Source organism: Ochlerotatus camptorhynchus, unplaced genomic scaffold (genome assembly GCF_037179485.1).
Source record: "Ochlerotatus camptorhynchus isolate MF236.1 unplaced genomic scaffold, CSIRO-AGI_Acam_v1.1 ptg000094l, whole genome shotgun sequence".
Lineage (NCBI taxonomy): Eukaryota > Metazoa > Arthropoda > Insecta > Diptera > Culicidae > Ochlerotatus > Ochlerotatus camptorhynchus.
The window spans coordinates 5,812,201-5,835,338 of record NW_027040584.1 but is presented as its reverse complement, the minus strand read 5'-3'; the positions used below and the strand labels follow the sequence as shown (position 1 = coordinate 5,835,338).

The window sequence follows — 23,138 nt, the reverse complement described above, 5'->3', positions numbered from 1 at the left end:
GTTCTTGTTGAAAATTGGCCACTCCCCGGGGGCACCGGATCTTTTCAGGGATGCCTAATGGACCATCGGTATAGCTGCCATTGGTCCAATTACATCATTTGATAAGAAAATATGATGTTCAACATTTGCGTAAATATTACATAACAGTAGCCCCAACGGAAACCGGAAGAACTTGGGAACCATGTATTTATCTTATTTTTTCCAGACAGATTCCAAAACTTTAATAGATTCCCGACTAAATGCAACTTGTTGTGCAGAAAAAGATTGTGATATTATGTCTCTAAAGCTAATTGAATTTGGAAATCTATGTATATTTAGACGTTAAGCACGCAAAGGTTAATTTTGGTTTGAGTTGTTTTTTGGCAAGAAAGGTTGAACACAGAACTATCCAGCTTTCCATGCTCGGTAATGGCGGCCTGTTTGTATAAATAAATATATCCTTCACTGCGTTTTTCACACTAAGTGGAGGGCGTTACTAGAATTTCGATCTATCAAAAAGTGGAACCAATTCAATATATTGTAGACCAAAAATTGAAAAAGTTCTACCAACTTTTATAAACAAACCGTTGATTAATCTTTTCTAACCAATCGAATGTAAATTACCAGCATCATTGGATAGGGGAAACTTTCCCCAACCAAAAGATGTTGTTAGTTTGCGTAGGCGAGCCTTGAGTCACGAGAAAAGGCTTTTCGCAGCCCGCATAATCGTAAACAATAAAAGGATGATTCACAGTATCATTACGTACCATAAATAAGTATATCTGGACTATTCTAGTCAGCGTGTATAAAAATGATAAGCATATAATACCATGAATTCTCCTGAAGATACCATATATTGTAATATGCAAAACAACTATATGGGATAACGGCGGTTAAGTATAATTACCATTCCATAAGGTTGATATTTTAGAACAAAATTTCAGGTTTACTGTAAGACATATAGCTTTTTTATAATCAATTTTAAAATCATAAAACTATATGTCATAACATTCTGGAACATTTGGATTATTAAATTTGGTTTTTAAAAGGAAAGTAAACGTTATACTCTGTAAATGGTTTATTGAGGTAATTTAACATTCTGGTGTATTTTCTAGTTATATTCAAACGATTAAATTCCATAAGGGCTCACCATATCCCATATAGTTTGTATTCATTCCTTTTTCTTCGATCAGGGACTATGACTGATCTTAACCTTACAACTACTGACAGTATGGTACCATTATTTAAGTGGTCTGCTAATATAGTGGTACCATGTTGACAGTAGATGTGCGATCGAATTCAGCCACTAATTTATTCTTAAGAAAAGCCTTCACTCAAACACCAAAGTAAATTTTCGAAAGAAATTCTTTCAGCATTTTAAGCTTTATTAATTAAGCTTTACATGATATTTCGATTCCCAATCAACTGTCAATTCTATGACCGCGCCTTGTCCGTCTGTTTTCGGGTGTATTTCAGGCATTTGCTTATCAATCAGGTCCAGCCTCGATCCAGCTCTTCGCTGCCGTCGCCCAGAATATCCCGTGAGTCGATTTGGTTGAAGTTTCCATTTACAGCCTCTGATAATGCTACGAAAAATGCACCCATCATTTCGAATAACCCTGCCATTCTCAGCAACTTCTGCTGGTACAATAACAGAATCCTGCGTAATCAAATCCAGCGATACGATGATATTTGAGTATTTGGCTTCTGCTTCAGGTGCAGCTGTAGATAGATCAGCTAGAACATCTTGCGATTTAATGACAGTTGAGTCCCCAGCTCTGTCTACCACTGATAGGTACACGTAGCCGATTCTTGATTCTCCTTGTGCTGCTTCAAGAGAATCTTGCGATACGATGATCGGGCCTTCAGCTCTGTCTGCAAGCTTCTCCTTGTCCTTAAGTGCAGCTTGCAGCTAAAAATTTAAAGTAAACATTATTTATGGATTGTTCATTTTTTCTTACAAATCAACTAACTTTCCAACGCACGCAATTCTGCTACGTTCAGCTCATACGCAGCTTGCACTTGTTGGCGTTTTTTTAGCCCGGAGTGCGGGATTCTAGAATTGTAGATTTTTTTGTAAAAAAAAATAAGGTGAAACAATTATAAAATACTCACTTTTATCTTGTTTTGCAACAGGTAGCTGAAGTTGCTTTCTCTTTGGTGGTATTGTTAGGCTGGTTTTTCAATTTTTGCGCTAGCTTGTCGATGAACGCCACTCAGAAATTTTACCCTTTGTGGTGTCAGCAGCAGAAAATCGAACGATGCTCACAACTACTAAAAAGAAAAACTATTTGTGGTATCAGCAGTGAATCGCAATATGATAAACATTATGAGTGTGCTCATAGTTTGTGTAGAAGTATTTGTTCAATGTTATGAACATGAGCATAAACGTCACCACTTAACGTTACAAGCCACAAATAATATTTGGCATACAGTAAACAATAACAATAATCAACGCTACTTGGAAAATTTATCTTAACGTTATTGCTTCTGTGACCATCCAATTAAAATTAGGTAGCGTTTACGAGCTCAAAACATTCTGACGTAGATTATAACACATTATTCCAACATTCTATGGGAAAAAGTAGCTGCATGCTGTATTGTTAATTTGGGATTGAATATGGTATGTGATTATTGAGGAAGACCAGTTTGATTGTAAATTGACGATAACACATATAGTAACGATATATTTTATGTTAAATTTATAATGAGTACTTTTCAGCAAATAGTGTTTGATTATGCGGGAGTTTTGTTCGCAATAGCTGATGTGCTCTTTTCTGTTGTTGGTCGTGATTTGTTCAATTGGTTCCGCTATTTGACAGCTCAATTGTTTCCCGAGATTCTAGCCGCCAGACTATGAATGTAGCGACTGTACACGGTAACCGCAAAATACCCAATAATGACTACAAAGTAAGCATTTTCGAGGGAAACTGGGACTACCCATTAAATGAGTAAAATGTTACCCATTTATGAGTAATTACAACTACAAAAATAAGTAGTTAGTATTCATTTTTGAGTAACAAATACTCATAAATGGGTAATATGTTTACTCATTTAATGGGTAGTCCCAGTCTCCCTCGAAAATGCTTACTTTGTAGTCATTATTGGGTATTTTACGGTTACCGTGTAGGCGTATGTTGTTCCATTCTCTTCTGTTCCTGGGAGAGGGAAACGGAGGGGTCAAAATCAATGCACAATGCTAGATAGAGCTGGAATTAGGGCGTAGCAGCTTTTGTAAACAATGACTTCTATCGATGATTTCTAGGAACTCAAGGCAGACCAACATAACCATCGGATAGTGGAAGTCTTTCCCTACCCGAAGAGGATGTTGGTTTGCGTGGGCGAGCCTTGAACTTCTAGAAATCATCGATAGAAGTCATTGATTACAAAAGCTGTTAGGCCCTAATTCCAGCTCTATCTAGAATGAAGGATACATTTATTCATACGAGCATGGAAAGTTAGATACATTAGTTGGTATTATGCTTATTATAAGACCATTGTTTCAGGATGTGTTCCATTTGGTGAATTTTCACTTAAATTTGACAGATGGAAAATTTTCAAATAAACCTGCTATTGTACCGGACTTATTTATGACAGACCAGGAATCAATTTTGACAAACACCTTCCCGAAAATCGGACCGTAAATAACAGAGGAATTTTCGAACATTATAATTTATTTTCGAAGTGTATAATTTAAGTGAACATTCACCAAATGGAACACAGCCTCATACCCCGTACAGACTATGGCTTATATCATGTAATATAGGCTGTCTTGCAATGAGCACTCATGCATCTAGTTTACACTGGAAATCCTATGTATGAGTGCTCATTGCAAGACAGCCTATATTACATGATATAAGCCATAGTCTGTACTATAGATTCCATAGATAAGTGGAGGCACAAAAAGTGTTTTTGGCAACCATGAAAAATAAATGCTCTTACTGGCATTCATGAAAAATGTTCATGCCATCATAAAGTTCTTCGCTGTGCAGTTTTGTTTTGTTTTGTGCGCAAAAGTTCAAAATGAAGTGCAAAGGAAATCTTTGCAACAATGAGTCAAGGAGTGGTTTGCGCAATATTTACTTCTGCCGTTTTCCGCGGAATAATTCGGAATGTGAGTGTGGAAAGTGTTATGTGCTTAATATTACAATACTTCTCACGCAAAACACACCATTATGACGTCATGCTCGTTTGGATACACTAACTGACAGTTCGTTTGGCTACATTCTACTTTTCTTCCGCTTATCTATGGAATCTATAGTATCTTTAATCAGCATGAGCCCTGTTCCCACTTGTTTAGTTGCCAAATTCAATTTTCGCTTGAAATTGGTCAGGTCAATTGCAGTTCCGTTCTTTTTCTTCAGTGCTTCACAATTGACCGGTATGGGCCTCAATTGGCCTTAATGGTCGGATCCATCTTCTTGGGAACCACTGTGACGCCATGTTCGCTGTACCACTGCTTGGTGGAATTTGAGCAGTGACAGCTTGCCAAGTCCGTTTCAGAACGTCACACACCGTGGATTTCGACAAATTTAAAAGTTTTGATTTGGGATTTTCGTTTGGAGCGTGCAGGATCGAATCGCGACGTACGGTTAAGCCATGATGTAAACAAATGAACTTATCCTGACAACCAATGCCTACTGTGATTCTCTACACTCTTATGCCCCGTACATACTATGGCTTACATCATGTAATATAGGCTGTCTTGCAATGAGCACTCATATATAGGATTTCCAGTGAAAATTAGATGTATGAGTGCTCATTGCAAGACAGCCTATATTACATGATATAAGACATAGTCTATACGGGGTATTAGCATGCTTCAGTGAAGTTTTGAAAAATTATACTGCCTTAATGGCAGCTAGTTTAATGTGCCGGATTTCTTCGTGTTCAACCTTTAGTTCAAAGTTCACACACATCTTATGTGGCTCTAGCATACATGGCGAATGAGAACCAACTGAACTTGCCTTACGGTTTCCCAGGTTTTTCCAGGAAGAAATTCTCGAATATCACGGAATTTCCATTTGTCATTAGGCTACACGCTATTTCAAAACTACTCGAATATCTCGATAACCTAGAATTAGGAGAACGTTCAAAGCCCAGTTACTAACAATATACTTTCTAACAGTTCCATATCTGTACATATTTTAGCATGAGATGTATACAGAATGCAAAAAAAGTTTATCCACCCCCCTACCAATTAACATTTTTTTTTTGTTTTTCTGGTGAAAATCAGTTTAATTTTATGAGTGTTCCTCCATGATTTATCAATTTATGTTTATTTATCACATTGCCGTTGAAAATACGGCGTTTATATCTTTTCTTGAGATTTCATGAGATAATTATGAAAAATTGTAAAAAATTCCGCAAAAAAAGTTTATTCACCCCCAAACGGATACTATGATTTAAGTGTGTTTTACAGAGTAATGGCAACAATTAATACGAAACTAACGATTTTAAATTGGCTCACTACTTGACTAGCCTATTGGTCCCAAGCAAACGATTAACGTACGCCATTCTAGTCGAAATTCTAGTACTACGCACTGTTTGTTTTGATTCGCTATGAAAGTTTGACAGATAAAATGAGGGGTTATTGGTTTTTCCTATGTTTCAAGGGGTGAATCGATTAGCTTGGGACCGGAGAGAGTACCAGAGCTGAGCCAAAAAGTTGAGCACGTTATTTCGGGACCTTCTAGTCTTAGAGTTACCTCTATGGTATTAGTGTGTATTCTGCAACTTTATCGAATGTAAACATTGTGTCTACCTGTCATTTAGTGCTCTTGAAGTTTTCGTGCTCAAAATTTCAGTTTCGTATTCAAAATTGGAAGCTATTTGTTGCAAAATGCCCAAAAAAGCACAAATTTCGATCAGTATCCGAAATTTGATTATTGAACATCACAAAACTGGCAAAAGCCACCGTGATATTGCCGATATTGTCCAGCTTCACAAAGATACGGTCGCTAGGATTGTGCAGATGTACAAAAAGCGTGGTTCTATCTCACCAGCTAAGCGATCGGGGCGTCCTTCAAAGACAACTGAACGAATTGACAGAGCTATCGTGAAGAAGGCGGAGCTGGACCGAGGACTATCAGCTCCGAAAATTGCGAAACAGATTGAAAGCGAGTTTTCCATTCAACTGACATCACAATCCGTACGAAATCGTCTTCATAAGAAAAGTCTTAATGGCAGAGTAGCGATTTCAGGCAATTTGCTGTCAAATCCGATCCAGTTTCTGACTAAGAGAAGAGGAGAGAATACGGGGGCGAAAACGGACCACTTTTCTGTCAAACGCGAACCAGCTCGTGAGTGGCTGATTTGTAGTGCGTAAGATACACTCAAAAAAATGAGCACGTCACTATAATGTGTTTCACACTTGATTTCGCGCAAATTGTTAAACACATCTATTTCATGTGTGGATCAGATGATACAATCTATTCAGTAACGCTATAAAGCCATTTGAAACACATTTGGATTTCATGGACTTCAAATGTCAGTGTCAACAACCAATCACATAATTGTCGAATATTCTACTCTCAACATCATATTGTCTATCGTATATGAATTGAGTGTCCTGCATAATATTAATCTTTTTTTTATAGTTTATTTAAAATGTTTATTATTAAATTACAAAAGGTAATAATACTGAACATTATTGAAATTGATTTTGTTTGGTCCAGACATGCCTCGTTCTTACTCCCGTTCTCCGTTACGGTCGAGAAATCACGCGAAAAGAACACATATTCCTCCAGCTGCAGTGACTACGACTGGAATCGCCATGCGGATGATCGTTCTTCCAAATTTCGTTCGACAACGAGTTTACGAAAATTTTGACAAAAATTGAACTGCACCTTTCTTCTTCACCAAAGATCATCTCCTTGCCAATCCTGGATTACATCAGTTCTGAATAGAAAAAGTTGTTTAGGTGGCATACTTTGAACAAATTACCATCCCGATTTTGTTTGCAGTAAAATTAATCCAAACTCGGTTTCACAGTACACACTTAAAAATAACTACTTTTACACGAGACGTAATGTATATTGGACGTAAATCATAGAACGTAAACAAACATTTCATGTAAAATTAAGTGTTCTCAAACCGAAACATCAGCTAGTCGACGAAGAGAACGTTTGATTGAATTGATTTTCACGTTTCTTTCAACTGATTCTTATGTCAAAAGGCCCGCTTACATGTGTCGGTCTCAGGGAACCGAAATTTACATGACTTTTTAGTAGTGTGTACCTTATCTGTTGCTTAAATCAAGGATGTATCAAGAAAATCATTCATAAATTTCTATTATGAATTACCTGAACAATATCGTGAAGATCACAGTTGCTTCTTCATCAGCTAATTAACCTGGGATAATACGGAACGAAATTTAATAACTCGAATCAACTTATGCAATTGACAGGTGGCAAACAAAGTTCTGTTGTTTACATTTGCAGAACAAGCAAATCATATCGTGCTGAAATGCAAAACACTTAAAATCCTTATGTTTTGAACAGTAGCGGGATTTAATAAATTGTGCAAATGGATTCAACGTGCAATGCACTTACATTGATATGGTAAGATTTTTCAACATTTCATAGATCAAAACACATAAAACTTAAGTGTAAAGCACTTCGAATGAATGTTTAAAACACATCAAATTAATTTGAATGTGCATTTGAAAAATCAAGAGCTAAAACACATGAATCAAACGTGTAGAATTTTTTGAGTGTAGAGATAAATATACACGGAGATGAAAAACTACCCAAAATTAAGTACTCTTCCCTCAATTCTGGGGTTCAGCCCAATAACCCAAATTTGAGTAAATCGCATATAGTAGTTTCCATTTAACACCAGCAAAAACAATTACCTACTCTTAAGTTTATTCTACCCAAAATTAAGTTTAATTAACGTAAATTTGAGAATATGCATTTTACTCAAAAGTAGCTTATTGGGCTGAACTATATCGTTGGGTCGAATCTCTTGTTCCTTTTTTGACAACAATAACGAGTGCAAGTGAGAGGCTGAAGTCAATATTAAGTAAAAAGAACTCAAATTTTGGGTAGTATTTTTTCTCCGTGTAGATATAGATAGAGATAGAGACAGCGATTAAAGAGTAAGAAGCCAGTTGTCACCTCTTCCTCATTCACGGAGAAAAAATACTGCCAAAAATTTGAGTTCTTTTTACTTAATATTGTGTTCAGCCTCTCACTTGCACTCTCTATATTGTTGTCAAAAAGGAACGAGAGATTCAACCCAACGATATAGTTCAGCAAAATATGTTACTTTTGAGTAAATTGCATATTCTCAAATTTACGTGAATTAAACTTAATTTTGGGTAGAATATGCTTAAGAGTAGGTACTTTTTTTTATGCTGGTGTTAAATGGAAACTACTATATGCAATTTGCTCACATTTGGGTTATTGGGCTGAACCCCAGAATTGAGGGAAAAGTACTTAATGTTGGGTAGTTTTTCACCTCCGTGTAGGTTTCTGATTGGTCGATTTGCCAGTAGCAATCGTGGAATAAAAAGGACAGAGGGATTGCATCAGTCTGGCTGGCAGTGATGCCGGAATCAATGTTGACGTCAGTGGCTTTGTTAATTGTTTATATTTGCGAAAGGAAAGTTGCAAAATTGAGAGCACTGCGCGTTTTAGGCGATGGATATTGTTGTTTGCTTATGGTTGTTTTTATTGTGTTGAGCAAAAATGATGTACAAGCTGCTAAGCTGCGGTAGAAACTCCGAATAAAATCCAACTTAAAATCGAAACAATATTTTACATTCCTGCCATCATTGGTCAACCTCGTCAAATGCCACGCACAACTTTCCGAATGGTATTCTTCAAAAACATTAAGGCTGTGAACCATTTGCCGAGTTAAATTTAACTCGTGGTTAAAAGTGACATTTCGAAAGTTATTTTCTATGTTCGAAAATCCCTGGGCTGTCGCTCGACCAGTTTTCGAGAAGAACTAAGCCAAGGTTGTCAAATTTTAACTTCTTGTCTGTCAGAAATAACCACGCTCGGATAGCAGGGTTAATCGATAACTTTCCATCTGTCAAATGTTAACCAAAAGTTAAATTAATCCACCTAATGGTTCAGAGCCTAAGAAGAATGAGAAGCTCGATTGTCAAGTTCCGTCCCGGGTCATAATCACGCATTTCCGTTCTATCGAGTAGAAAACATCAATGATGTCAATGATTACAATGTGCACTGATTAATAATACGTTTGCATCGCTACTACAGTTTAAAAGCTACAAAACGAAGCCTATAAGAGCGCAAAGCATGAATATTTACATCTATTGTTCTCATAAACAAAGGAAGCGCTCCTAGCGAATCACCTTTTCGTATCTTCGTCCATATGACGAAGAAAATTCACTAGCGTTTCAAATAAAGCCCTACAGTAAAAGTTTGGACGACTGTCACCACATAACTGAAAAAAGCTGTTCCAATCGAGCAAAGCGGTGCATTTTGACGATTCGATTGGAACAACTTTTGACAGACGTCCATACTTTTTCTGTAGGTTTTAGTTTCAAAGCGTTTGGATGGAATTGAAACTCCTATGACGGACTTGAGAACAAGAAGCAGTGTTATATCATAGAGGTAACTCTAAGACTAGTAGGTCCCGAAGAAACGTGCTCAACTTTTTGTCTCAGCTCTGGTATTATCTTCGGTCCCAAGCTAATCGATTCACCCCTCGAAACATAGGAAAATTCACTAACCCCTCATTTTATCTGTCAAACTTTCATAGCGAATCAAAACAGACACAGTGTAGTACTAGAATTTTGACTAGAATGGGGTACGTAATCGATTTGCTTGGGACCAATAGGCTAGTCAAGTAGTGAGCCAATTTAAAATCGTTAGTTTCGTATTGATTGTTGGTTATATTGTTAAATATCTCATCAATTTGTGACTCTTCATCAAATCTAACGGTACGTATTGAAAGATAAATAAATTTAGAAGTCATATTTAGTGGAAATTGTTTTGTTCAAATCCGTTCAAAAAAAAAAAGTGTCAAGCACCAGTCGTGCTTAGTAGGACGGAAATTAAACCAAAAACCCTATGTGTTTACTATGCACAGTTTGAATGCATATTGCCAAAATATCACTCTGATCGCGGAAGTAAACCAAACAACGAATTTTTGATCGACGAAAGAAGATAGGCCACAGTAAAACATTAATCGAGGATTGATCAAAAATGCAAATTTCCAAATGTTGGGTGTATTGGTCCACCAAAAACGTGGATCCCGTTGCGAATTATCAGTTGAAGAAATTCCAAATACAGAAATCCCCTGAAATTTGCGGTGGATGGTGCCTTGCACCATTCCGCGGCAATCCTCCAACTAACTGACCTGTCAACCATATACTAGTTGCCTACAGAAGATCAGCTCGATAGGTTGGAGGACAGCGGGGAAATACCTAGCGCTGGGTGAGGACTGTATCACCCACCCTGCTATTCGGGGGATTCCTGTGCAGAATCTGTACTCATATCAACCTATGAATCATGGGAAACCACAGAGAACAGACGTCCAACTCCGGTCGAGAAACTTGTGTAAAGATAAGTGGGAACATCGTCGTTTCGAGGCGCTAGCATCTCCTGATTTCCTCAATAAATCTTCCACTTTCGACCAATTTGGCACTAGTATCGATAAATTTTCTGTTGAAAATTGCCACTTGGCGCTACCGGCTCTTAGTGTCTAGTGTAAGTTGTGCAACGCCAGCGCCATCAGGTAGTCAAAGAGGGTTTTTAAGTGGAGAAGTCGCCGTTAGTGGCGCTTAAGTCGAATAGGAATCTTTACACAAGTTTTTAGAGAAATTTTTTTCGAGCCTCAACGTCTGTTCTTTGTGGTGAAACCAAACTCCTGATAGCCTCGTTTAAGTGAATGACTTTTATCAGACTCTGGAGGATCTACAAGCAGACTGCACAATGGTCCCAAAGCCGTATTAAGACAAACATGTTTGTGCCCAAACCATCAGTTTTATGTATGTGGCGTCTTCGGGAAAGTTTCTTCATAGGTTTTCGTCATTCTTTTTATGCTCGTGAAATTAGGGTGGTCCATTAGATTGGTGAATTGAAAATACAAATTATTTGTTATTTGAGATAGACCAATGTAATGTTCTAAAAAGTTTTAGAACAATCAATTTGAAGCTACTTTGCTAAGCACCAATTTTTTTTATCTCTTATGGCTTATGAGTTATGATTATTTTGAATAAGCAGGTTAGGGTGGCCCCTAAAAACAGTTTTCTTTGTGTTCAGATCAAAATCAAGAAACACCTGTTTTGAAGCAGGCCGTTTATCGCACAGCTCAAAACTGTGATTTTTATAGTTTAATTAGTTAATAGAGTAGTATAAAATAGAATTCAACTTACATTTAATAGTGCTCTTTTGTTTACGTCTTTGACCTGACAAATTCAATTAATTTCGCGGACCTGAGCCTAAATTAAAGAATGCAGTTATTGCATATTACATCTGTTCAAATAGTGTTACTTACAAATCCCAAAGAGTAATTTTATAAGTTCACTAAGTAGCAATAGTAAATGTAATTAAATCGTAGTCAATTAACTTTCACTGATTTGCTTTTCTGTTGACACTTCGACTCCTTTTTCTTCTCCTTTCCACATCATCGATCCTTGCGGTTTGACAGCTGTCTAGGCCGCCCTTGACGTTCGCCTCTTGTTCTCACTTCTTAACAGGCCCATCAGTGAGCCCACTGGCGTTGTGTCCAGCGGCGGTGGCAACAATTTGAATATATTTTCATACGTTCATTTCTCGTAAAAGGCACTTTTAGCACTTTTAATAACGCATATTTTTGCTGAAACAACCAGGTTGATATCTTTTTTGATTAGAAAGATATTGGCGATTTTCTTCGAAAAATGACTCTTTTCAATTGTCAATCTCTTTAAATGGAACAATCCGATATTCTTACTTTTAATCCCATTTGAAAGATCATTTTGTCTTCTTTTATTGGTGAAACATCTGTGAGAGTGGTTTTTGATTGAAGTATTAAATTTAATTTAAAAAAGTCATAAGAAAATAGCCATAACTTTTCAAATAAAAGAGATAACATCTTATTTGCTCGAGCAAAAATATGCGTCGTAAAAAGTTCTTAAAGTGTTTTGAACACAGTTCTTTCGAGAAATGAACCTGTGAAAATATATTTAAAGAGAACCGATTTTTAGGGGCGACCCTAAACTGCATATTAAAAAAAATCATTACTCATGAACCATACGAGATAGAAATATGGTGTCTGGAGCAAAGTTACTTAAAATCAATTGTTCTACAACCTTTTCGAAAGCTGCATTGATCTATCTCAAATAATAAAATGTTTATATATTCAATTCACCAATTTTATGGCACGGAATGCTTCACCGTTTATTTCAAACAATATGAGAAAGGAACCTAAAAATAAACTATCACAATTGTCTTCCATACATTGATTTCTCGCAAAAATCTTAGAACTTTAAATGGCGCATTTTTTGCTCAAGACACCATATTTCTATATCATATGGTTCATGAGTTCTGATTAGTTTAAACATGCAGGCTAGGGTGGCCCCCTAGAAAATCGGCGCACTACAAATATCTTTTTATTCGTTTATTTATCGTAGAATCTTTGTTATTGACACATTTAAAACTTTTTACGACGCTGTAGAAATTAAGTTTTTAGCTCTTTCATACGAAAAGTTATGGCTAGTTTTTGCTGAAAAATATGACTTTATAATTAAAAATGAAATGAAGTGCTTTAACCAAAAAATATTCTCGCAGGTTTTCACCAAAAATGAATAATAAAACCATTTTTCCAATGGAATCAAAAGTTAGAAAATCGGTTTGCTTCATTTAGAGATATTAACAGTTGAAAATAACCATCGTTTCGGAGGAAATCACCTTTATCTTTCTAATCAAAAAAGATAGCAAACTGATTGCTTCAACAAAAATATGCGTCATCAAAAGTTCTAAATGTGTCCACAACCAAGTTTTTACGAGAAATGAACGTATGAAAAGATATTCAAAGAAAACCGATTTTTTAGGGTCACCCTAGCCTGCTTGCTAAGAAAAAATCATAACTTATGAAAAACAAGAGAAAGACATTTGGTGCTTTCAGCAAAGTTGCTTTAAATTGATTGTTCTACAACCTTCTAGAACATTGCATTGGGCTATCTCGAATAATAAAAAAGTTTGTATTTTCAATTCACCAATTTTATGGACCACCCTTATTTCACCAAAAATATGAAGATTTTTTCCCACAAAAAAACTGACGGTTTGGGCGCAAACAGTTTTGTCTTCCTAAATACGACTTTGGGACCATTGTGCACTGCACTTTAATCGATGACCTGGTTGCTCTTTCCACTGAACGCACATGTGCTGGGATTTTGCAACTGTTTTCGGCTAACTCTTGCATGGCTGGAGAGCCGGATTTTAAGTTATGAAAGCCATCAAAGGGTTCTTTGAACGAGAATTTCGTTTGCATTAATGCCACCACACAGTTGAAGCTTTCCACGGTATGGGGAAGACCACCCAAAATGCACTCCGGGGTAAAACGCCTGATGCGGTTTTTCATAGTTTTGTCGTTTTAAATTCATGAATTTGATGAACAGCATTACTAGGTCAGTACTTAGCATTTCTTCACAAAAAATAAATCCTACAATTAGTAATGGGAAAGCAACGCAAAACCACATCGGGAGTTTTATCTCGGTGCATGTTGGCCTGTCGCACCCTATATGGTATGAGCAAAACGGAAAGGATCAACATGGGATTTTCCTTCCATTCAGAACTAATGCTTTCTGATGCTTTCGCCCTCTGCGCGCCAATCAAATACTGTCTCTACTAACAATTTCTTTCAAGCAAATATACATCTGGATTTTCTTCCTCTCTATCTCTATCTCTAATGCAAAAAATCCCACCCCCGTCGGTGCATCGTGTTACAGCCAGCTCCAAGGTGGATCACTTTTTCTCCAAATCAACGGAGGATGATAAATTTATCGAAGGTGAAACTCTCCGTCTATCGCTTCAGTCTCCTCCAGCTTGTCTCCCTGCCTGCCTATTGCTCTTCGATATTTGCATTTAGAGACTGATTAAAATGTCTGCTCACCAGCAGTATGCGTTGATTGTGTGTGCCTGTAATGCCATCTCCCCTGTAGCTCTATCTTTCTTCCCCTCCTCCAAACTTTTTTTTTTTTAGGTTTTACCCTCATTACAACTTTTCTGTGCCTCAGCATCAACTAACGACTTTTTTTGCCTTGAGCCTTCTATGTGTAATGTATGCAATTTCTCATCCTGAATTTCCTGCTTGCTTGAAGCTTTCCATATGATTGCGGTTTATTGCTTGCCGTTCCTTTTTTTTGTATACAGGATGTGTCCCTTTCTAGCCTTTTCATTGCTCGTCCTGCGAACTCCGAAAGATACGTTGGGGGGAAAAAAGAGGGTTTAGGGATTATTTTGCTTCACTCCGGAATAATTATGACGACCAAAATGTGCATGTGAGGGCAACACATTCAGCTTGTAACTTATTAAAAATAACTCAAATTTTGGCCAAAGGGTCCTTCTAAAAAAAAAACCTTTCATGTTACTTAATTTTTCTCAGATGAACACGATGTCCGGACAATTGATGAACAATAATTGGCAATAAATACTATTCTTCAGATGTCATGCATGGGCCCATTTATTGGGACTTGTCGGTTGGAAAGGAATTTTGCTATTCAAATCGAAACGCCGAACCCTTTAACTAATTTCCATAGTTGTTCAAGCGAATAACTTCCTCGCACAATCCACAAAACAATCGAACCCACATCACCGAAATTGGGGAAAAACCCCCATAATAGCATGAAAGAAAACTTGACTGATCTGCTGGGAAAACCCAGAAAAAAAGGCCCAATACACGATTTTTCGCTTTATTATACAACAACTTGTCTGAAATCTCGTCCCTGTTCCGGTTCTTACACCCACACCGCTCATGATTGGGAAATCTTTATGTACTGGACGTAGTCGGCAATAATGGACGGGAAGTGCGGGTGACTCCTCACGACGAGACGTGTTACATCATCAATCACTTTCTGCCATGGCCAAGTTTGCGTGTCTGCTGGTCTGAAAATAGCGATGGGTCTATGGATCCGTCGGGATATATTAGGCTCCGAAATATATGATGCAGATTTAAATAGAAACAATTTATCAGTTCGAACACTTCTACGAAACATCAGACTCATGTCGTAGCAATTGCGAAAAAACAATCAAACCCCTACCATCATCATGACACGAACGGAAGATGCCCTTTAGTCGATGAAATTATTTACTGAATATCGCATGTGAAAACGAGAGCGAGGAAATGCGAACACCTAAATCTTTTTTATGACTCGGAAAATTGACAGCAATGCCATTAGGCGGAGCTTTGGTGGGTTATTTAACGGTCATTACTGCCAACGATTAATTAATTTTTGGGAAAATTAATGGATTTTATCGGACGCATCTCCAGCAGACCTGTGGAGTCGGGCCGAGGTCGGGTTGGGACCGGAGGAATTTTAGAAGTATCTGTGGTTAAAATCAGAGGTATGCTTTCTATTCAACAAACATCATTGGCAGTGACTACGAGTCCGGATCCTACCACAAATGCCTCCATCTCGGACTCCGACCCGGCTCCGACCCGCCTCCGCAGCCAGGATCTTTTTCGCTCAAAACACATTGGTGTAGCTAGAATTTTTTTCTGGCGAGGGTCTAAGAGGGGCCTGTTTCAATTTTTAGTATTGCTAAACTACCGTCAGATAACTACTCGTGAAAATGCTATTCAATCAAATTGCGGCAAGACAACTAATAATATTCCCTTTTAAATATATAATATTTTTGACAAATTTTAGATCCCCTTCCACCTTGTAGCGACATTTACTATACCTAATACACTCTCCCAAAAATGCTGCGTCATTTATGCAATAGGCATAATCCTGATTTTCAACAAGCAATGCTCGTTTGTTCAAGTTTTTTTTTTATAACTAAATCACTTTGAGTCCAGATCTTATTAATTTAAGGGTCTCATTCATTAATTCATAAAAATCAGAGTTAGATAAGGTATAAAAGATTTTTGTTTTTAGATTTTTAATATTTATCATCAGTAAAATCTCAGGCCTAGGAAAAATAAATTCAAGGTCTTTGAATTTTTTAATTGAAGCCTGCCCACGTTAAATTTTCTGACACTTTTTTTTCAGTGTAGTTTTTGAAATATTTCACAAAACGCTGAAACGTTTCACTTATATGACAGCTGAAGCTATTTTTGTCCCTTGATTTGTTTTCCGTCGATCTTGTTTTCCGTGCTGAGCACCAATGCTACTGAAAAAGGAAAACGGAACGAGAGATTCGATTTTCTAATGACTATCGTTCAATAAGCTACTAGTGAATATATCCGGCATAACATTTGATAACGGCATAAAAGCATTTGTAAACAAACTTTCGAAGGCCCTTTACGCGCGAACCAAAGTACGCCCACGCAAACTAATACCACTTTCGGAAAGGTGATAGTTATCCCTATCCGATGATGTTGTTCCTGGGGTACTTTGGTTCGCGAGTAAAGGGCCTTAGAAAGTTTGTTTACAAATGCTTTTTTGCCGTTATCAAATGTTATGCCTGATATGAGATATTATCAAATTTGAGCCAATTGAACTTAATTTTGGGTAGAAAATACTCACGAGTAAGTAATTATTCTTGCCGTAGTCAAATGAAACTACTTTAAGCGGTTTATTGAAAATTAGCTTATTGAACGGAACATGGGAGATGAGTGAAAAGAACTTAATCTTGGGTAATTTTTCGGTTACGTGCACGCAAAAGTATTTTGTACGAACAGCAGCAAAATCCAACGTAGTCGGTACTCGATCTCGACAAAAAGCTAAAACTGCCGATGGTTCCGTGTTTAGTGTGCGAAAATCGTTTGACCAGCACTTAACTGTGGATAGGAAGGTTGGAAGTGGAACAAACCTAAAAGTATGCTCTCGAAAAATGGACCAGAAGGTGGTAGCCATTGTTGAGCTCCCAATAACCCCAATTCAGTCCTGCATACTGCCGCCTTCGTTCATCATAGTTGTCTCGGCCCTGAGGTTGGCGGTGACATAATTTGTCAATTCATAAAAAAAACAACCACTGGATAACTGTTCAAAAGACAGTTTCAACGTGTTAAATGCAGTGTCTTTTAAATTCTTTAAGTGTTGCTGAATGTTTGATTTGTCTAGGCATCAAATTAAAATCATTTATTTCTTTAAAATAGGGAAAATTTTAGCTGTGGCAATACCTTAACCTATTATCGTAGCAAAGGTACAGTCCTGGACCGTATTTGCTCTGTTCGAAGAAAGATCTTCTCTATCAATGATCGATGCAGAGCTGGCTGAACAAATGGAGCTAATCGGTCCAATATCTCCTGTGACCTACCGCTGGACAATACATATTTTTCAACACATATTTAGTAGTAAGCATCGATATTGGAAGGATTAAGATCCACTTCTGGATGAAGACAAACTGATCGACATACAAAATGCTGAACTCAAAGTGCAAATTGATTCCAACCACGCTGGGTTAATAGTTCCCCTGAAAACTGTGCAGTATTCAACAAAGGGTTCACAATTGACGCGCTGTCATCTTGGTTGGACAATACATGGTGAAATAGAACCTGCAACAGTGGAAATCGCTGATAAATTTCACGTTTTCATCTGCAACGATCAAGATTTGGAATTGACCAAACTAATAAAAGTAATGTACAAGGTTGAAGATTTTGGTTTCAAGCAACAAGGTCCAAAGATGTCCGAAGAAGACAAAAGAGCATTGGATATCATGAACAGGACGCTGAAACGTTGTGGGGACCGTTTTTTTTTTTTTTTTTTTTTTTTTAATAATTCGTTTATTTTTCCAGGCTCATTTGCTGTAGCTTTGCGGAGCCGATATTCATTGTTTAGATAACAAAATTACTTAAAACTAACGTTAGTAAAGCGGGGGCCGATTACTCGCGGCTATCTCGAGGTTAGGGGTAACAAATTGTAACAAATGGATGGCAGGGTAGGGATTGTGAACACAAGGTTTGGAGAGCAATGTGCTCTTGATCTCGAACTAGGCGACACTCTGATGAAAAAGACAAACATGGGGGTACACCGATGGGTAGCTAACAACTTGGGAGAACACAAGATGACACTAACTTCTAAATCCTCAAATCTATCCGTTTTAAAAACACATAAATTAAATTCAAATAGTCAAGGTCTCGGCTCGCCAAGACATCTCTAACGGGTATCGCGGGTTGTTTTCCTCGGGCCCTGAGGGATGTGGATAACTCAGATCTGGCAACACGGTGTAAGGTACACGACCAAACAACATGCTCGATATCGTGATAACCACTGCCACACGCACATAAATTGCTGCCTGAGAGCCCAATTCGATAGAAGTGCGAGTCTAACGAGCAGTGATTGGACATAAGCCTTGAAATAACGCGTATAAAGTCGCGGCTCATGTCCAACCCTTTGAACCATGGTTTGTTCGACACCTGTGGGAGAATAGAATGTAACCATCTTCCCAATTCACCATCATTCCATTTTTGTTGCCAACTGATGAGGACTTGCTGGCGAGCAATGGAGAAAAATTCGTTGAAGGCGATTTGTCGCTCAAAAATATCGCCTTGCATAGCGCCCACCTTAGCCAATGAGTCCGCTTTCTCATTACCCGGAATTGAGCAATGAGATGGGACCCAAGCTAAGGTGATAGTATAGGAGCAGTTAGATAAAGCACTCAGTTTAGATCGTATTTCAGGCAGGAAATACGAGGAGTGCTTCATCGGCCTCATTGAACGAATAGCCTCCAATGAGCTAAGACTATCCGTAAAAATGAAATAATGGTCAGAAGGTAGTGAGGCAATTCGCTCTACTGCGTAAAATATAGCAACGTATACGGAGCATGGTTTCTGCAGTTTATAGGAGGCGCTATGAAATTGATTAAATACACCAAATCCAGTGGAAGCATTTATGGTTGACCCATCTGTGAAAAATCTTTTATCGTTACTTACATGGTGGTACTTGATTGCAAAAATTGAGGGAACAACCATCGACCGATGGTGATCTGGTATTCCATGGATTTCTTGCATCATGGTCAGATCAAAATTTACAGAGGAACTATAGAAGGCTTGGAAGCAATCACGATTGGAGATTAATGAAGAAGGACCAACCTCCAGCGTCATGTACTCATAGTACAAACTCATGAACCTTGTTTGAGGATTTTGGTCGAGCAGCTTCTCAAAGTGTTCTATTACCAAAGGATTCAATACTTCACAACGGATGAGGAACCGGAAAGACAGCTCAGCGAAACGATCTGTCAGTGGGAGAACACCCGCGAGTACTTCGAGGCTCATCGTATGCGTCGAGTGCATACAGCCAAGCGCGATTCGGAGGCAACGGTATTGAACTCGTTGCAGCTTCAAGATATGTGTTTTCGCCGCGGATTGAAAGCAGAAGCTACCGTACTCTAGAACCGACAAGATGGTTGTTCGATACAACCTGATAAGATCTTCCGGGTGTGCTCCCCACCAAGTTCCGGTAATTGTACGAAGAAAATTGATTCTTTGTTGGCATTTTTGTTTTAGATACGCAATATGTTTTCCCCATGTGCATTTGGAATCGAACCAGACACCTAAATACTTGAAAGATATACTTTGAGTGATTGTTCTACCCTTTAGTTGAAGCTGTAACTGTGCAGGATGATGCTTCCTAGAAAAAACAACCAACTCAGTTTTCTCCGGAGAGAATTCGATACCCAGCTTCATAGCCCAAGTAGACAAATTGTCTAAGGTATCTTGCAATGGTCCTTGCAGGTCCGGTGCACTTGGCCCTATAACGGACACAACGCCGTCATCTGCAAGCTGCCTTAGCGAGCAATTTTCATCAAGACAACCATCAATGTCTTTAACGTAAAAATTATAAAGAAGGGGGCTTAAACATGAGCCCTGGGGGAGACCCATGTAACTAATTCGTGAAGTTGTCGAGTTTCCATGAGAAAAGCTCATATATTTCTCAGACAACAAGTTGCTCAAATAGTTGTTCATAATTGGTGAAAGCCCACTATCGTGGAGTTTATCCGAAAGGACATCGATACAAACAGAATCAAAAGCCCCCTTAATATCCAAGAAAACTGAACCCATTTGCTGTTTTTGCGCATAGGCCAGTTGAATTTCAGTTGAAAGCAACGCAAGACAGTCGCTCGTTCCTTTGCCTCTCCGAAATCCAAATTGCGTATCTGAAAGTAAACCATTCGACTCGACCCATTTGTCTAGACGAAAAAGAATCATTTTCTCCAACAATTTCCGTATACAGGACAGCATCGCGATGGGACGGTACGAGTTATAATCCGACGCGGGTTTACCGGGTTTTCGAATGGCGATAACTCTTACTTGCCTCCAATCATCCGGAACAATGTTGTGCTCCAGAAATTGATTGAATAAGTTCAACAAGCGTCTCTTCGCGACGTCTGGGAGATTTTTGAGCAAGTTGAACTTGATTCTATCCATTCCTGGAGCTGAGTTGTTACATGAGAGGAGAGCAAGTGAGAATTCCACCATCGAAAACGGAGAATCTATTTCGTTACTACCCGACGGACTATCACGAACGTTGGTTTGAACCGACACCGAATCCGGGCAAACTTTCTGCGCGAAGCTGAATATCCAACTGTCTGAGTACTCCTTGTCTTCGTTGACCGGTGATGACGCGTTGCGCATTCTCCTGCCGACATTCCAGAGTGTTCTCATCGAAGTCTCTCTCGACAAACCATCGACGAACCGACGCCAGTAACCGCGTTTTTTGGCTTTAATCAAGCTCTTAAAAGTTTTCTCGAGGTCGGTGTACCGCTCGAAATCCTCGACCTTACCGTGTTTGCGGAAGCGTTTAAACGCGGCGGACTTCTCGCTGTTCGCGTCGGTGCAATCCTTATCCCACCACGGAGTGAGAGGTCGTTTGCGAACGAAAACACCCGGAACGCGTTTCGTCTGTGCTTGAAGAGCGCAGTCAACGATAAGTCGCGATAAAAAGGAGTACTCATCCAGCGGAGGGAGTATGTCAACCGAATCAGTACCACCGAGAACCGCGGACGCAAATTTTTGCCAGTCGATGTTTTTCGTGAGGTCGTACGCGATGTCAACCGAGCGAGTGGAAGATGAACCATTGGTAATAGAAATTTTGATTGGCAAGTGGTCACTACCGTAGGGATCTTGAATTACTTTCCACGAGCAATCCAACGATAGTGAACTCGAACTGAGGGAGAGGTCTAATCTACTTTCTCTTGCTGGAGGTTTGGCCACTCGTGTTACTTCCCCAGTGTTTAGAATTGTCATATTGAAGTTATCGCAAAGGTCGTATATCAGGGTTGAGCGGTTGTCATCGTACAGTTCCCCCCAGCCTGTACCGTGGGAGTTAAAATCTCCTAATATCAACCGAGGCTCAGATAAAGCTGAGCAGATATCTGAGAGACCTTGGCGAGAAATCGCAGTTCTTGGAGGAAGATATACTGAGGCAATACTGAGGCTTTTACCTCGAATATTTACCTGACATGCGACAACTTCAATGCCTGTCACGGAAGGCAGATCGATTCTATGAAAAGAATGGAGCTTATTAATCCCGAGAAGCACCCCTCCATACGAATCTGCTCGATCAAGGCGAATAATGTTAAAATCGTGGAAAGGGAGATCGGTGTCTGAAGAAAGCCATGTTTCACAAAGAGCAAATGCATCACAAAGTGAGTTGTGAACTAAAAATTTGAATGTGTCAAGTTTCGGTATAAGACTTCTACAGTTCCACTGAAGAACAGAGATCATATCCCCGACCTCATTCGGAAAATTATCCATCAAAGGATATGATCGATGCAAGGAAGGACCACCTAGAAGCTAGTTGCTTCAAAAGAGTTTTCACGAATGGAAGCACTAAATTAATAATGTTCCGAGTTGAGTCAGAGACGTTGAATATATTGAAGATGCTCTCCACAATTTCAGAAAACGTGAACATGGCATCATGTTCTTGCTGATTATTCAGCTGTTTTTCTGGCTGAAAAACTGGGATATCTGGGGTTTTAGATGATCCCGGAAGTGGCGGAAAGTCCTTGTTAAAATTACAAGATTTAAATCCCGGTGGTGGGGGTTTTGGTACATTTCCGCTACCTCTTAAATTTGTCAAGGTAGGTTGGTAGTCCATACGAGAGGCCTTACGAGGTTTTTGGGTGACGTTTATTTTGGACCGCTTCCTCGTGTTGCCATTAAAGACAAAAGGACTACTCTCACCCACCTCTGAGTCAGAGCCCTGATCATCATCTGGCAGGAGGTGGAATGTGTTGTTGCTTTTTGGGGTGGTTTGGGAAGATGAAGCGGTCGTTTTTAAAATTTCTGCTAACGAGCGCTTAGAGCGAGCTTGCAAAGACCGCTTTAGTTTTTCTCCCTGCTGTTTGTACTTCGGGCAATCACTCAGAGCATGCGGAGCATCCTTACAGTAAACGCATTTTGGGGTAGCATGACAAGGACCCTCCGTATGCTCCTCCCCACATTGATCGCACCGCGGTTTGTTGGAACAAAAGTCCGCGGTGTGACCTAGTTGTTTGCATTTCAAGCAATTCATTACCCTCGGTACAAACAAGCGTACAGGTAGTCGAACCTTCCCAATTGTGACGTAGTCAGGTAATGCCGATCCTGAAAAGGTCACACGAAACGAATCTGAGAGGGTATACTTTTTTTTGTGCCTATGTGCGACACTGACTGCAGTTGAATGCAGTCCAGTATCTTGACTTTCGGGAGGGCACGGTTTTTGAAAATGCCGAAAGATTCGACTTGCAGGAAATCCTCACAAGTCAGACTCGATTCGGTGACCACTCCTTCAATTTCTACGTCACAACTGGGGACGTAGACTCGATATTCGATCGAAAAAAGCTCACAGGCAACAATCCGGTTTGCCTGTTTCAGGTCATCAACGGTAACGCGCAGTTTGTTTGACGTTACCTTAAAGATATCGGTTACGGCCGAAAAATGTTTTGTCAGATCCTTCGAAATCCGAGAAATATTCAAAGGTTTTTGTTTGGGCCGGAAAAAAACAACCCACGGACCTTTTGAGTCGCTTGGGTAAGCTTTATGGCGGGGGGTCGCAGAAATTTTTAAGGGAACGGTTGGAGTAGGGGGAACAGGTGGACGAGGGGGCGATGGTG

General features: G+C 39.0%; 1 protein-coding gene across 11 annotated transcripts in view; it reads left to right on the top strand.

Annotated features, from left to right (window-relative positions):
* LOC135698743 (uncharacterized) overlaps window positions 1-23,138 on the top strand; it is a 161,364-nt gene that overhangs the window by 37,794 nt on the left and 100,432 nt on the right. For 8 of the 11 annotated variants that reach the window (XM_065218857.1, XM_065218859.1, XM_065218852.1 and 5 more), the window contains exon 4: window positions 13,886-13,945. The exons of the other annotated variants lie outside the window; for them this stretch is intronic. In XM_065218857.1, the coding sequence (XP_065074929.1) occupies window positions 13,886-13,945 (60 nt within the window). The remainder of the gene's footprint in view (window positions 1-13,885; window positions 13,946-23,138) is intronic. 11 annotated transcript variants of the gene reach the window in all.